At 37.9% G+C, this 17094-nt stretch overlaps 1 protein-coding gene across 6 annotated transcripts in view; it reads right to left on the reverse strand.

Annotated features, from left to right (window-relative positions):
• Positions 1-6046: 6046 nt before the first annotated feature.
• msi2b (musashi RNA-binding protein 2b) overlaps positions 6047-17094 on the reverse strand; it is a 306045-nt gene continuing 294997 nt past the window's right edge. For 4 of the 6 annotated variants that reach the window (XM_028031480.1, XM_028031477.1, XM_028031482.1 and 1 more), the window contains 2 exons: positions 13792-13862; positions 6047-12075 (listed from right to left, as the gene is read on the reverse strand). In XM_028031480.1, coding sequence (XP_027887281.1) covers positions 13821-13862 — 42 coding nt within the window. In that variant the 3' untranslated portion in view covers positions 6047-12075; positions 13792-13820. Of the gene's footprint in view, positions 12079-13791; positions 13863-17094 lie in introns of all 6 variants that reach the window. The other 2 variants (XM_028031478.1, XM_028031479.1) reach the window with 2 other exon arrangements.

The raw sequence follows: 17094 nt of genomic DNA on the forward strand, positions 1-17094 counted from the left end.
TTTTTGTTTGGGTGTGTGTGTGTGTGTGTGTGTGTGTCATCTGCAGCTAATTCGGTTTAATTCACAATTCATCTGCAGGATTTAATCCGTAAAAATGTTCCTGGTATTTTGGATGATAATGCTGCGTACAAATTTGTCCCAATATATTGCTGAAGATTTTTTTTTTTTAAGACGTCACTTTAGGATTGTTAGTGATTATATATCTGGCACTGATGCGACTTCTCATACACACAGTTTTTTTTCTTTTAGGATTGTTCAACATTTATCTCCACTTCTCATCACTTCTTACCTGTATCTGTGTCTGGTGGCGATACCTTAAACCGCTGCTGCGCACGTTACTTAACATACTGTTGCTAGGTAACCAAAGAGAGAGTTAGCTAAACTTTATTTAGCAGGCTGTGAGAGGTTGAGTGGCTAAAACCTTTCCTCGGCCTATATCCCCCAGAATGCTGTGCGGTTCTAGATCGCAGTTCGGTGAATTTATTGAAAATTCTATGAGACGTATTATCTGTTGATATTGATAATGTATCTATTGCAATATGTAATATTATTGATTTATTGTCCAGCCCTGGTAGTGCCACAGAGGAAGACAAAAATCCAAAAAATAGTTAAGTTAAACTCAGCTAAAGCTAGTTGTTTACAATCAAGTGTAAGCTTGTGCAAGCACCGCAGCACAGCTACCTGCAACAGGAAGTTAGAAAAGTAAGAATTTAAAATGACAACCTAAGAAGTTGTGGGAGTGTTTCTAAAGATGTGTGCACATTTATGGCTTGATGGGTATTGCTGAGGACGGCCACTCACAGGCCCTATGGTGGCTAAAACATCCTCTGGCAGTGAGTCAAATGTTGCCACTATCAACATGATGTTAATTGCCGAGCAGTTAGTATTTTCCATTAGCAACACAAAGAATATTAGCACTGTGAACGGCTCCCTACCTAGAAAAACACTCCCTCCCCCGCACCTGATAAAGATGCGCCTGTTTGTTCCTTAAACAATCCAGGAGGCAGTTCCTCGCACACGATTCCATCTGCGTTCTCGGCTGCAGACTATTTGCTATTCCCAGAAGGTCATTTGGTTAATGCACATTTGAGTTTTCATGGGCTCTTAACTAGTTTTTAATCAGCAATTATTAGTGCATTGGAAGGCTGTGCAGGCGCTGCACTCTCTGCTGGCAGGAGAGTGCCCATCAATGTCACGTCAATTTCCATGCCAAGGGCTACATTAGGCCCGGAGTCTGGCAGGAAGCAGCCACCTGAGTGCCTCATCTCCCCATCCACAACAGTCTTCCCATCAACTATTGACTCTATTACACAGCACTGTCAAAAAAATTTTCCGCTCCAAAGGAGGAGCAACCATTACATAGCTGTGCGGGGAGATAATTTAGTGATGCACATAAAATTAAGTGCACATCCACTGAACGTTGCTCATTATTGCTCTTGAATTCCTACAAAGCTGGCGGGATCATGGCTGCTCCTCAACCTTTCATTCTGTTCCTCATTTTCAAGGTATAAACACAGGTTGATTATTTAGACTGATGTACTACATAAATAGCTGTCATTTCGGTCTATACCTAAGCGAACTGTAATTGGCAATTAAACATGCCAGCATTTCAGACCGGCTCTTAATTACCGTTAATAGATGCCGAGTGGCCCTGAGGTGTCCTCACAGGATGAGGATCTGCTGCAGAACAGCTTCACCAGATGAATATGCAGAGCGGGCAGGTATCCTTCAGCGCCACGGTCCCTCCTCTGTCTCTTGGTCTGCCACTTCTTTATTGCAGCTGCTTAGTGGCCAGAGGTTTTGGTGATGCTGCCGCATCCTTGCTTTGACATTTCAGCACATGGTGACTTGTTTGTGTTTGCCGTAGAGCTGTCACATCCAGCCTGTTAGAGCTGGCCCAAGGGAAATTTACACAGAGCCACTGCCACGAGGTTGAGGCCTTCCAATGAGCCGTTAACACGCACACATGGTGGGGTAAAGTTTATGTGCATGTGGGGTTCTGCTTGAAAGAAAAAGTTTCAATGTTGCACAAATGTTTGAAACTACAAAGGCAGACACATTAACTGAGACTCCTGGTAAAGTTTTGTAAGCTATACGTATTCTTTATAGGAGGTCACTTTTAGAGAGCTGCAGCAAAGAATTGCAACTTTTAGACGCTACCTACATGCTAACCAGATGTACGGAATGCTAATATAAGCTTTTTCTGTATGACCAGAAATAAAGGGATGCAAAGTCCCAACCAAAGTTCATACGCACTGCTCACACCCTCCCTCTTGATCTCTGCTACGCTACAGCTTCTTCCCGACGGCAGAGAATGCCATGAATGCTAAGGCTAGTGATCATGGCCAACAAAGGACTGAAACAGTATGTTGTTTTTCCACTGTTAGCAATCATGTACGTACCCCAGCATGATTAACAGCAGTAAGAGCTTCCTCCTGGCTGTGATTGGTTGTTTTGGACAGAGAGCGGTGCATTTCTTCAGACCAGGAGAAGGCTACATTTCTTCAGACTGTCTGACATTATCCTGTCACAACATGGTGACAGTTTTAACAAATATGTAAAAATGCAACATATTTCATATTTGTTAAATTATGTACAAATATGTACATAATATTATAATGTTATGTAAAAGTTACATACCCCAAACCAGACTGTCAGAAATAAAATCATCAAAGACGCACACATTAATCAAACTAAGTAAAAAGTATATATATCAAGAAACATCCTAGAGTCTACTGGCAGTTTTACTGTAAATGTGTGTTTTGGTCAGCTGAGAGTAAAATTATGCTTTTAGCCAACAAACACACTACATGGGTCTGATCTGAAGCAATGGATCAATGTGAAAAAGCCTCTCAGACATTCTCTATGGTCTGTTGAGCACAGAAATGGATCTGTGATGATGTGGGCCTGTGTTGCTTCTAGAGTTCGGACTCTGAAATACAATTAGCTTATACATCAAAATGTAGTAAGTTAGAAAATGGAAAATTTTTCACTACTGAGTCATATAGACAAATCAACCACACTGAAAATAATTGAGAGCCAATTTTTAAAACACCAAAAAAATTGCCAAATGTAATTGAAATAAGTTTGTCAAACTTACTTTCTTTGCATTTGTTTAACATGACAACTTGATCAACTTAATTTGATTACTTGTGACCAGTTAACACAATGTATTTAAATTGGATTCCCTGTTTTCTTTTCTCAGTGCAAGAACTTTCACCATCTCAGTTTCCAATAAAACCCACAGCAGACCTGTAGGAGGAGCTGTAGGAACCCAGAACTGTGGAGCAAACAGAGATTGGTGACATAAATAGACTAAATGCTGCTTTATGGCCAAAATAGGATTTAGTAAATTACTGACAGCAGGGAGAGTAGTAACTATGACAAGAGTGTGAGATAAACTACTGTAAAAAATATGAAAAACAAAGATTTTTACACATCTTTCCCAGGGGTGCCAAATGATGTGTTTTACAGTGCCGTTGCATTATTAATAGAGAAAGAATCTTTTCATTTCTAAAATCAGGCGGCTGTAAGAAAATCTGCCCATGCAAACCTTTTTTAAAAAAAGTAAATTTACACAGCAGAGTGGTCTTTTGCCTAAATAATATTTCTACTTTGAAGCAAACTGATTTGACAGATGAAACGGTTCTCTCTTCTACGCTACGAGCTGACATTTAGCTCCCATAATGACTTCTGATTGTCTTGCAGAGTTCCACCAAAGACCCCAATCGTTGCGTTTAAGGGCCTGCGAGTGTTGAGCTCTCTGATCATAATAGCGCTTTTAATTAGCACTTAATTAAAGGCAGGTGGACTGGAAAGGTCAAGCAGCCAGGCTTCGAAGTTAAAAACACAGTCAGCGGGGGCATCAATGCCTTGATGGGTCTGGCTGCTAATACAGTGACCATAGTCTGGACAGAACTCTGCCTAGGCAATCTTTTCCAGTTTTTCTCGCTCTCTGTTTTCTATGTGGTAGACTGCACAAGTGCGTTTTGGTGGGATATTTTACCGTTTCTTTAATTTGGGTGTTTATTCATGCCTGTGGATGTCTCGGCCAAGCAGCAAGAAAATCAAAAACTCCCCCGAGAACAAATTGGATCAACAATGTTCTCATTACACAAAGGAGAGAAGAAAAGAAAAAAGAAAAAAAACCAACAACAGCGGCGTGATCTAAACTTGTGAAGCCTCGGCCGTGAAAAACATGGCTGAGAACAGTATTGATCTCAGTCAGAATAAATAGATCACCTTGTCCAAATGAGTGATGAAGCTGTCAGACTGTTGGTCTCACCTGACAAGCATCCACATTAAAAATCCCCATGGCTGAATTTCAGTAGCATCGTGTTAAACAAGGCTGTTTTATACGTGCTGGAGGATCCCCACCATGGAAGCTTTGTTCTTCTTACATATGATCTCCATCTGCAACTATAAAATCTACAACATACAGGTGCATTTCAGTACATTACAATGCAATAGAGAATTTATTTTCTTAACTTTTTAAACAAAATCATATTGTGTGAAATCATCATTTCACACACTATGCCAATGAAAATCCCAAAAGTCAGTTTCTCAGAAATGTTGAACATATGATTAATGAAAATGACTTTTTAATACAGATATGTCAAAAGTATTAAGGTTTATTTCCATGTACTGTCCAGGATATACACTCAGTCCTTCACTTCCTTTTACATGAATGACCAGCCTGTGGGTCTGGGGTCAGGTTGCTTAAGCAGCGACCTTCAGGTCATCAGGTTCAGGCGTGTCTCTCATCGTCCTGCTGACATTACTTCCAAAATTGACAATGATGCCTGGTACTAAGTCCTTCTAGAAAATCACATCAGCTTATCCACAAAGCTCGTTAGTGGGGGGAAGAATGAAGTGTTTTTAAATTGTCATGATACACGGCGGAGCTGGAGTGTTTGTTTGACCCACTGTAGCAGTTGCAGATCATTCACTGGATATGTTTTGTGTGTGTCGACTCGAGAATCAGACTCCAGCTGCAGTTCATGCTTTACAAATATCTCACAAACTCTTGAATCGACTCTACTTCAATGTGATAATAGGCTGTGGTTATCGCTGTTGACTGTAACATTTTTTTCCTTCCACTAAACTTTTCATGAATTCTCCTGGATGCAGCACTCCGGCTTCTTTTGGTGTCTATCTGGAGAGTTGTCAGCCACTGTCTGCTCAACAACTGTGATGTTTTAGAATGCAACCTGATCAAGACTCTTTTTTTTTTTCCTGAAATAAATATCAGTTTTAATGCTTGTGTGAAATATTCAAGTTTTTACAAAAACTTAACTTGGGGTTTCTGTTAGCTGTATGCCAGAATCTTTGAAATTAAGAAGTTATCATTAAGTGAGTTTAATGTTTGGGAATGACTTAACTACACTATTAGAAAAGTCTGTATATAAATATATTTATAAAATCTAATCATTTGAATCTTTGGAGGAAACTGTCAGCATGCAGCAGAACTAAGAGCTTGCAGACAAACACATCAAAGGTAAAGCGTTATAAGCGTGCCTCCCTACACTTGTAAGGATCTAAACTCACCGTCATGCACTTGTCTGTGGAACTCATTTACTTCGGCACATCTTCAATTCTTTCCACTCCTCCCTGGGAACCATGTGAAGGAAATGGGAGTGAAGCAGCCTGCTCCTCTTCCTCCTCCTCCTCCCAGGATCTGTTCAGGTGCTGGCCGAGGCCACTGAGGGGCAGCAGTATTACACTCCAGCTCCTACTTTCCGCCGCTGTTCCTTCCCCAAACTGCATTAATCTCGCTGTGTAGAGTGACCCCAAACGACACCGGGCGCCAGGACGTGGAGTGTGTGTGCCGGCCGAAAATGTGGAATGGGAGTCTGTGTTTGGACTGAACACAGCAAACGTCCTGCAAACGGCGGAGCGTCCGGCTCCAAGATGCCACCCGGTACAGAGTCTAAGCTGCGACGAATCGCCGCATCTCAAACATGTCTGTGTCGTCGTGTGGAGACGGCATCAGATTCAATTTCTTTGGAATGGAAAAGCAGAAATACAACGCCAGAGTGGAAACCAGTAATATAACAATTCAGTTTATTTTAGTTATTTTTCCAGACAGACACATCAATTTCTGGACCACAGTAGAGGATGGAAACCTTTCACAGACATTTTTTTTTTGTCAATATTATTATTTGAAAATACAAATATAAAATTAGACTTTCCACATTTGATATGTGAGAGACCCCCATCCATTATTATCACCATTATTATTTCAGAATATTTTACAATAGGGCTTGAGCAAAGCCATGATAACCTGAAAGATGCTTTCAGATGTCAGTCAAGTCTGTCTGTCTCTCGCCATAAAAAGTCGGTTAACATAAAAAAACAGGGGCAAGTGTTAGGAATGGGCCGGCGGCAGCGAGCGCGGCTCTGTGCTCGGCCTGCGGAGACATGGAAGCACAGCAGAGCCTCTCACTGCCGGCCGGGCGCTCTGAAAGGGGGCGTCTGGGCTCCACCCCGCTCCCCCTTTTGGGTGTGTGCATTCTGCTCCGTCCAAACGCTGGCGGGTGGAGGTGGAGGGAGTGAAATCATGTCTTTGAACGTCAGCTAGTGACCATGTTTTGATTAAATGCACGAGGAATATTTTGTATACAGCTGAGGTCTCCAGTCGAGTATTTTCACACAAAGTCAAAATGGGTGAAAATTGCAAATATATATATATATATATATATATATATATATATATATATATATATTCCCATGGACACATACACACACACAGATATATATATATATTGCAACTGTTGGTATATTTAGCAATGAATGCGGCTGAGATGGTTTGAAGGGAAATTCACCCTAAAACATGACCTCATGTGAGAACTTGTGTTATTTCTGTCACCTTGACAAGTTCAGTTGACGTTTCTGAACCTGAACCGTTTTCATATTTATATCTTGTAACCAGAGGAGCCAAAACTATAAATATAAAGTGTTGGCGAGTCACTTTGTGGCCTCAGAGACTAACTTTGTGGTCACTGTGACTGTTATCCAGTATCTCTCAGAGATAAGGGCACATAGTCTGGCTTAAAACCATTAGCACCACTGTGATTAAGCCTCTCTTTCTCTCTCTCACTTTTTATTTTCTGGGGCTAAAAATGCTCTACAACATTCCAGGAGCCTTCAAGGTCAGTCGAGAGTGACCGGGAGTACAGCGAAGTGAAACCAGCGAATTGAGTATAAACAAAATGAAGACTGCATGTTTTGGACAGAAATATCAGAAGCGTGTGCAGTTTTAGGGTGGGATTTTCCACTAATGAATGGGGGATATTATGGTTTGGCCATTGCCTAGCACTTGCCTCGAGATTCAAGTTTAAATGGATACGGTAGTACACTACAAATGTCAACGCCATTCCAGGTTGACTTTTTTTGAATCTTTTTTTTTTCAAGATTACTTTTCTTTTCTTTTTTCTTAAACTGAGACCCGTCCCCTCTCCCCGAATGGATACGCTAGTCTACTAAGATGTGTAACATTCATCAGCTGTAAACTGCTGTCAGTTTGAGAATAAATGAAATTACAGCAAGAGCCATGCTACCTTAAAGTCCAAGCTACAAGATACGAAACAAAAATGGCATTTTCTGGTATTGTGCAAGGGAAAAATGAACCATTTGAATGTTTTCCCTCCTTCCCTTTTTAAAATGAATTTAGGGGCAGTTATAGTTAAAGAGCCACTTAGAGCTAAAAAAAATCAGTTAGTGTGCAACTCTGCAAGGGAACACAGGCGATGCTGTCTTTTTTTCTGTCTGGAATTTTAGTGGCACTGGACAAATTGTTAAAATTATAAGTGGCATATCCTATTTTCTTCCTTAATGATCCAATATCATTAATTTCATTTACAAGCAATAAATTATTTATTGTTCCAGACATAAGGACAATTAAAATCATTGAAATGTACTTACCTTTAAATAAAACACCCTGTGTGCTTGTTTGGATTGACTGGCGATCAAGCAGTCCTCTACTCCAAATACTGCATGTAATCTAACAGAATAGATTACTGAAAGGCGCCTCGGGAAAGTATTCATACCCCTTGAATGTTTTTATGTTTCCAAGCTAAAATAGCAAATCTCTGTGTGTTTTACTGGGGTTGTGTGTAACAGACCAACACAAACCAGAGTAGGATTGTGAACAATTCAGGCACTACAGTTTGCAAAAAGCCACGTAGGCACACAGCAAACATGAGATAACAATGTAACTTTTTGACGCAGACAATCACCCTGAACACAACTTCCCCCATTAGAACATGGTAGTGGAAGGATCATGCTGTTGGGATGTTTTTTCTTCAGCATGGACAGGGAGGCTACTTGTGTCCAAAAAAGACACCAGAAGCTAAAAACTGAGTAGTTATGCAAGAAAACCTACTGCAAAAAAACTTGAGATTTCCACGTGATCGGATGATCCAGACTGGAATCCAATTGAAAATTCTACAATATGAATGCAAACACACGCCACACTTTTTCTGATTTAAATTTGTGAAAAGAAAAAAGAAAAAAATAAAGCCATGTACCAATTTGGTTCAACTTCACAAATGTGTTTTCAAGGAAATGCATCAAAGTTTGTAGATATAATATGACAAAATATGAAAAAGTTCAAGGAGTATGAAGTGAGGTGATATGACCCAAATATACGCCATAAGATGTTAGAAATTATGAAGTAAAATTATGCCACCGGAAGATAAAGTGGACTGAATTGAGAGCACCTCTTATCAAAATTTAGGGTATAAAATGTTCTTAAAGCCAGCAGTGAGTTAAAATGTCAGTTCTACACTAAACTAAAAGATTTAATAATGTTGGCAAACAAACAGCAGCTATTATTTATTTAAAGTCTTCTTCTTTAATGAAGTGTGTTGTGCTGTTTTGTAGAGTATGACATCTGGAAACGGCTTGAAAATTTTCTTTTTTTTTAAAATGGCTTCCAGAAAGTGATTCGTACTTGAATAATTAAAGACCAGAGAGTATTATCAAACCTCTGGTGTGACTGATGTTGGAGTTGAATTTTTCTAAACAAAAAATAATTTCTAGTCATTTTTCTAACTTGCTTTACGTGTTCCTCCTAGAGAAGAAAAAAAAATTAAAATAAAAGCTCTGTCTAGCATTAGCATTTAAGGTAGTATGGCACACCCCTTTTAAAACATTCAAGGGTGGGGATCCAAATAATGCCTTGTGTACAATTCCATCTTACAGCAACAATTTCTCCATTGTTCATCCGTGAGAGCTTTGGTTAGCTGAAACCATGTTAGAGTGGCAAAAAAAAAATAAACCAAACTGAAGGAAAAAAAAAAACAAAAACAAAAAACAAACCCAAAACCTAAACAAACGTACAGGGAATAAATTACAACGAACAAATATCAGAACAACATGATCATTGAGAGAAAGATCTATCTTGACTGGTTCTAAATCCACTATTCACTACAAGTATTATATAAATGAGTCCTATATAACATCTACTTTGTAATTACAGGAGATAGAAAAAGAGCGCGAGGAGGGAGGGGGCTAAATATGAGAGAAAGGAGAGGTAGAGCGAGGGAGAACAACAAAGCACTACACTGGTATCAAAGACAGCACTCTGTTTACAAGTTAACTGTGATTTCTTTACACACTAATGAAGTACATGGATGAGCAACAAAAGATAGCGGCATCTCTGAGGATGTGGCATGGAAAGAGAGAACGTAATGGATGCACAGTACATTTTTAATAGTATAATACAATTATTAATATAGAAACCACAAAGTATCAATAAAACTCTGATTAAACTTGAAATCAGCAAAGCGTCTTTCTTTTTTTGTCTTTTTTTTTTACTTTTGTATTTCTTCTTTTCTTATACATTTGAACATTACAAGTTTTTTTTTTCTTTAAATTATTACTTGATCATACCTCCACATCATTTACTTTAGAAGTATCCAGCATATTCATTACCTGGTTGTTTTAAAAGAAAGAAAAAGAACAAAAAAAGGAAACAAGTGCATAAAAAGAAAACAACAGCATTGATAACATTTTAAAAACCAGACTGCACTCCGGCATGTAACATTACTATTATTACTATTATTTAATAATAAATCGATGTCAAGAATAAAACCTTTTTTTTTAACCACACTTAGATACGGTGTAAAGCCGAGTGCGGCTACAGATAGTGAATAATTCAGTGTCATCTTTTGACCCTGTTTAAATATCCTCAGGTTAGACGTGGGTCTAAAGTATAGAAATCCAAGTGTACGCTGCGACACGCCCGTTTTTTATATCCCGAGCTGCTTGTCCAGTTGGGAACACGTTAGCCCCCCGCCCCCACCCAAAGCGACCCGACCCGACCCGACCACCAGTAAATCCTTCATGCTGTCCCAAAGCACAAGGCCGTTTGTAAAAAGCCAACATACACATGTGCAAACAAGAGGATGGCCTGTACTTCACAACTCACAGTGCAGCGATTATTCGCTGTAAAATAGCCTTTCAGTGTTTCCTTTTGCAGTTTTTTTTTAAAAATATTTTCGCCACTAGAATAAATTAAAAACCCGCCGATGATTCCACGGTAGAAGTCACGAAGGCTGAGGTATGGTATCAAAATGTTTACTGTCCTAATTCATTCAAAAAAGAACCGATTCAAAGAACAAGCAGTATATATATATATATATATATATTTATATTTTTATATATATATATAGATAAAAAGGCTCGCGCATAGAGCCCAGGTATTTTGTTCCATGAGGTGAATCAGGAACAAGCAGGATGAAACGGACATTAAACACATACAAAGCTAACAGGTTCCTCTCAGCAGTAGAAAAGCGTCAGGATGCGCAGAGCTCTGCGAAATGCCCGCTTCAAGTTCGAACCATCGCGTATCTTCGTACAGTGTGCTTTGGATAAAAATCTTTTACTTTTCCTCTCTCTCTCCCTCTCTCTCTTTGTCTCTCCCAGTTTTAAGTGATCTATAAATCATAATCGCTGTTCTTTCTCTAAAACGACATTTAGACTAAACTCACCGGTCATAAATTTGCTGGTATGACACTTTCAATGCGATTCCGCTTTCAGTATTTACACGGCTGTTTGTGGGCTTTGTTATACCGTCTCTAAGCAGAAACAAACAAAAAAAAGAAAAAAGAAAAGAAAAAGAGAACAAAAAAAACGTAGAATATTGTTTACAGCTTTTTCTTCTATTCACACGCTAGAACGTACTCTTTTGACACACCATCACAAAAATATGCTATTCTCTCACTGAGCTGGTTATATGCAGTGACTGGAATAATATGTACAGCTACATTTCTTTTTCTCAAGTTTCAATTCACAATGTCGTTATATGAAATTTGTTATAGCATATATATATATTTATATATATTTATATTTCTACACAACAGAAACAACACTTATAAAAAAGGACCATAAAAATATTGGAGTCCTCTTTGTATTGCCCAAAAATAGGTAATCATGGTTAACAATGAGACATCACAAGAAATAAAACAGCTACTAAAATTTATTACTTAGATACCTTCTGTTTAAAATTTCCTTTTTTTTCCTCCTCCCAGCCCGACCATACTGAGCTTTTTTTTTTTTTGCTGAAAGACCGAATGGAACTATCCCAACCTTTTGTGTTTCATTTTTTTTTTTGCCATTACACTAACCAATACGAAGATGAAGACGTGATTTGCAGATTTTCTTGGCTCTGACCCGCCGTACTTTAAAAACAAAACAAAGCAAAAAAAATAATCAGAAAATGCACTTACAAACTACAAGAAGATAAAAAGTCGAGGTTGAACTCAGGTGACACGCTAGAAAGTAATCAAAAACAAAACGCTACGGGAAGAAGGAAATCGGTGAGTGAAGTTGACGTGGAACATCATACCAAACCAGGTTGTAAAGGTATAGGAGGTTTGGGTTATAGTACAGCAGTTGTTTGTTTTTCTGAGATGACAAACGTTTTTTTTTTCTCTTCTTCTTCACATGGTTCCCGCTTTTCGCTCATTTAGCCATCGGTGACGCTGTAGTGCTTGAAGTTGGATAATCATCACCTGCACACAAAGCCAATTAGAAACTCCGTCCTGTCTGTCCCGGGCCACCAGATATACTCTGCTGGGTAGTGAAAGAAAAGCAAAGGCACAAAAAAGGGACAAGGTTATTACCGTATATGGCCAGAAGTGCTGTTGACACTATTTCATACATTTATACAGTTTCCTAATAAAGTACTACGAATGCTTGTGGAGACGAGGAATCTAAAAAGTAAGTGATGAAGATGAAAACTGTTTCATAGCTCTGCATTTATTGCAACCCCTAACAAAGACGTGTGAAAAGCTTTTAGAAAATATAAATTCACTACATAATTTTGAAAAAAATCAGTGAGGTTTTAACCTCTTGTACCTTATTTGTTTCCTGTTCTAAGGTGAGTCATGTATAGCTAATTAAATGTTCATAGATGATATGGATGCTCTCCACATCAGCAATAACATCAGTATCGGCCAATATCAGGCATTCTGTTTTAAATATTGATGTTGGTCAAATAAATAAAACTGGGCCAATATTTACAACTGATATTTATTTCCTTCTTGTTGTTTGGTTCTGCAGGGATGGAGGAGATTGGTCATGTGGTATTTCCCACAATCCTTTGGGGATTGTGAGAAGTTCAACTGAAGCAGATAATCAGTTGTGAAGTCAGCAGTGTAGCCATTTTTTTCCCCAAAATGTCGAAAGAGTCTGGAAATGCATTATACATAAAATATTTGTAAATATTGGTTATTGTCTATAACGGCAATATTAATATCAGATATCAATATCGGCTAAAATTTTCATATCAGTAGATCCCTAATAGACAGTGATTAACCTAAACAAGAGAAACGCTTATGGAGGCATCAATTTTGTTAAAAACTAGTTTTTTCTCCCTTGAAAGAATGAAAAAATTATTTTAAGTCAAACAAATTCCTCAGGGGATTGTAAAGGAAAGGGTTGCTTTTAAATTTTGTTGGCTAAAGTTGTGCAACCTAATTTAATTTCAAGCTTCTTACACATCTTTAGTAGGGATGCCAAATTACAGTGGAGGGTGCTGCAACTGTGCTGAAACTACAGTGGTTTACACAAGCTTCATGAATGTGTTTGGACATAAAAATAAAATAAAATTACATCCCACTGTTGCGTAAAACAAAGCCAAAGGGGCTGTTTAAATGAAAATTAACACATCACAACATTGCACAAAGGAGCTCTGGGTATGTCAGACATTACATCTGCAAAAACAGCTGCAGGGAAATAGAATTATTTTCTTTTTCTGGAATCATAAATCCTGACAATTTCATTGCACAAACAAGTAACAATTTAAGCAAAATTTTTGATAGGAGAGAAATAATTGTTAGGCCACTTGTTAGAGAAAGGATTTTGAGAGTTTTTTTTTTTTTATAATGAATACAATGCGCTGCCGCTTTCGCTTCTGTAGCAACAGGGTGTTGACTTATTCAGTTGTTGACATATGATTGGCTAAAACAAGACACTACTCGAGGATGAAGGCATTTCAAATGTTAAAATGAGAAGATTAAAAAATGTAGAGCTGATAGTGTGTTAGTGTGTGGGACTTGAGCAACTCAGTTAAAAAAAACGGCCATAATTACTTTTTTCTTTTTTACTTGAATGTGGATGTTTTTTTTGTTGTTTTGTTTAAAAAGAGAAACACTCCGTCTCACACACACCTGTACCACCAGCTCCAGCATTTTGATATAAAAGTGGTGAAAAACAGCGAGGAATGTGATGAACACACATTAAAACAATACTTTAGAGAAAAGCACAGTAAATAAAAGGCAATACCTCTGATGAGATAGCAACCGGCCACCTGTTCAATGGTATCCGTTTGTAAAAGCTGTCGCAATCAACGGGCCCTAAAAGTGTACAGTTAGTGCTGTTGTCAGTATGCATTTCAAAGAGAGAAAAAGTGAGTATCACATCAACGGTTGTGTTTTTTCTTAGTTATATATTTTATTTTATTTTCTGCTAGCATGAATGTGAAGGTTTAGATTGAACTGGATCATCTAGAGAAACAGAACTTTTCATGGAAAACAGAGAAGTAATTACAACTGGAGGGGGAAAAATACCACTGGAATAGAAAATATATTGAAAAGACTTCGGTATTTTCAATAAAGTAAATGACTCGTACTGTGTTTAATAATTTAAGATGCTGTCGGTTTAAACCTTTTCTCTTGTAACAGGGGAATGCCCAGGTTATGAGTTTTTAGTCTGAATAAAAAAACATGTGAAAGAGATAATAGTAATAATACACACAATCCCCATTCATGCCAACATAAACAACTGATTTCATCTGAGAACATGGAGAGAATTTCATCATAAACACCCCTCCGTAGGATCAGAAGGTTTTTGAAGATTGAAGGGTTTTCATAACATCGCTCAGTTATCAGGACTTTGCGAGCTTTCCTGCTGACAGGTCTCTAGGAACCCATGGATCGGAGCACAAAAGAGAAGCACTTTCAGCAGCGATTATTTGTCTTTATCACCTCAATCAGCTAATTGCGCTCTAATTGTCTTGCATGGGGGGTGGGGGGAATGTTAAGATCATTACTGCTTCTTCAGAGCGACTGTTTTCATACTGGCTAAAGGGGCTAATGCAATCAGTGGAGCGTGAGACGGAGGGGCAAATCAGTGAAGCTGAAGTCATCCATGAGGTTGTGAGATATAGTGATTATATACACATTCAGTTCAACAGCATCCCTGATAAAGAAACGAATTATGAAGCACATTTTACTTCTTGCTCATTTCCTATTTTAATGTTCTGAGCAAGAAGTCAGAAGCTGCTTCACCTCTAAGCTTCGCAGCTCTCTTTTTGATTCACTGTAATTCTCAAGTGGTGATTTAATATGTAGTATTACTTTGTGAGCACAAAGCTTGGCTGTAAATAAGCAGAATACTCTGACATATTCCTAAAAGATTGAATACGAGCGTTCTTTGGCCGGTTCCATAAATTATATGGAAGTACAAAGCCAATAAAATTACTGACCACTCAGAGAAGGACGGCACAATATATTACAAATGCATTGTGGGTTATGAACATAATTTTTACATACTAATGTCATATTTCTCCACTGGACAGAGTCTAGCACCAGACACATCTGCTGAAGTTCACAAAATGATGGAAGCAAACATGAGAAAGAGATGGAAACAAGAAAATAGGGACATATTGTGCCTAATATGGCTATTGTACTTTTCTTTTTTACCATTATTATCATGATAGCAGGAAATTCTAATATCGTGCAGCCTTAACTCAGAGGATTGTTTGTATTTTCCTCAAAATAACTGACACAAATGCCCCCCGTGTTCATCACTCCACTTATCTGCTGGTAAATCTGTCCTGAAAATGAGTCGCCCTGCTCTTTCTTAATAAATATTTAGCTTCCTACATTGAGACCAACAGATTATGACGCACAGCCAGCAGACCTAAAACAATTAATAAGGAATTTGCTGTTAAAGTGCAAAAACAACCACAGCGTACATTTGGACAGCATAAATCAATTACAGAGGTTGCAAAATGAAAATGAGAAATGTTTGCCTTCTCCTGAGCTATTTGTGCATTTGCTCTCAGTGACACTATCAACAAACAAGAGATGCATCAACAGAGCTTCACAAGTCTCCTAATTTGTAGTAAAGATCTGAGAAATGTCCTGAGAAATCTATTTATTTATAAACATAATGCAATATGTGATTATGAAAGGTAATCTATGTACTACAAAGCACAGAAATATGATACAATTAAGCAATAAAATAAATGCTATGACACAGATGAACAAATGAAGCTAAAAATATAAAACAAAAAAACCTATAAGCTACTTGTAAAAAGGGAAATAAACTATTAATTTATGAAAACAGCCAAACAAAAACCTGTCTGGTGAATTTAGCAAGAAATTTTAAAATGAAAATATGAGATATGTGTCTCTGTGTGTTTCCTTATTTTAAGCTTTTTTTTAAACAAAAAAAGATCAATGGCTTGAAATATGTATTCAAGGACATGTTTATATATCTTTTCTAGAAGTAAAGTAGTAGCAACAGTGAAAAATATGCTATATTGGCTACTGTAGCTCCCTGTTTGTTTCTCTTGTGTGCCCTGCATGTGCTGTAGTGAGATATTTGTGGATATCCAGAAGAGCTGAAATTCTAACTATTTACATTTTACAACACTCAAAGCAAAACACAAAGTTTTTAAAGCAGGATAACAATCTCTATTTGCAATGCTTGTCTGCCAAAGATCAATTCAAACAGCACCTACATCATGCTACGACACAGGTAGCATGTCTTATTGAAATAGAGAGCAAACATGCTAACATTAGCCTAGCACATCAACTAAGTCTTCAGCAGGAAAACTTTGTTAGCAGGAACAAGACATGAATGTATTAAAGATTTTTAGCTTTAAGTGATATAGCTTTAGAAACAAATAAGAGCTATGTGTGTAATAATTTTGCTGTACATAAAAGCAGCTGTGTTAGCCTAGCAAACACTTTGAATCTACTGTTGAGACAAAATTTGTCACAAAAACAGCATCTAAAACCTCTTTGGTGAGAATGAGGTGGACAAAATAATAATGTAACCAATGAAATATTGATGAAATATAGTGTGGTATTTGGGATGACATGGGATTTACTTAAGGTAAGCTTTAAACAAAGGCTTTGTATCAGCAACTGAATGAGATTAAATGATTCCTATGAAGGTATCAAGAACATAAATCTTCATCAGTGCCTTTGCTACTAATTTCCTCCTTTGGTTCAGTCACAAAATGCAACACAAAAATGCTAACATAGCATTTAGCTACAGCTAGCTATTTAGTGAGGCACAAAGATTGAACTACACCTACCGTGGAATTAGATTTTTTTCAGTGAAGTTTGAGTGTTTATTTTTATCTGACAGATCCCAAACAACGTTTAATCTCAAACACCATCTCTCTCTATATTTTCTGTAGTTTGTGAACTCCACTGCAGTGGAGATTTTCTGCAGTGGAATACGGGGGAGATAATGCAAGAGACCATTTTTCCAGAACTATGAGAAGACAGGACATTATGCAGAAAGGAATGTGTAGAAAGTCTGCTATCTTTACAGCACATCCTGAATGGT

Source organism: Xiphophorus couchianus, chromosome 11, assembly GCF_001444195.1.
Source record: "Xiphophorus couchianus chromosome 11, X_couchianus-1.0, whole genome shotgun sequence".
NCBI classification, from domain to species: Eukaryota; Metazoa; Chordata; class Actinopteri; order Cyprinodontiformes; family Poeciliidae; genus Xiphophorus; species Xiphophorus couchianus.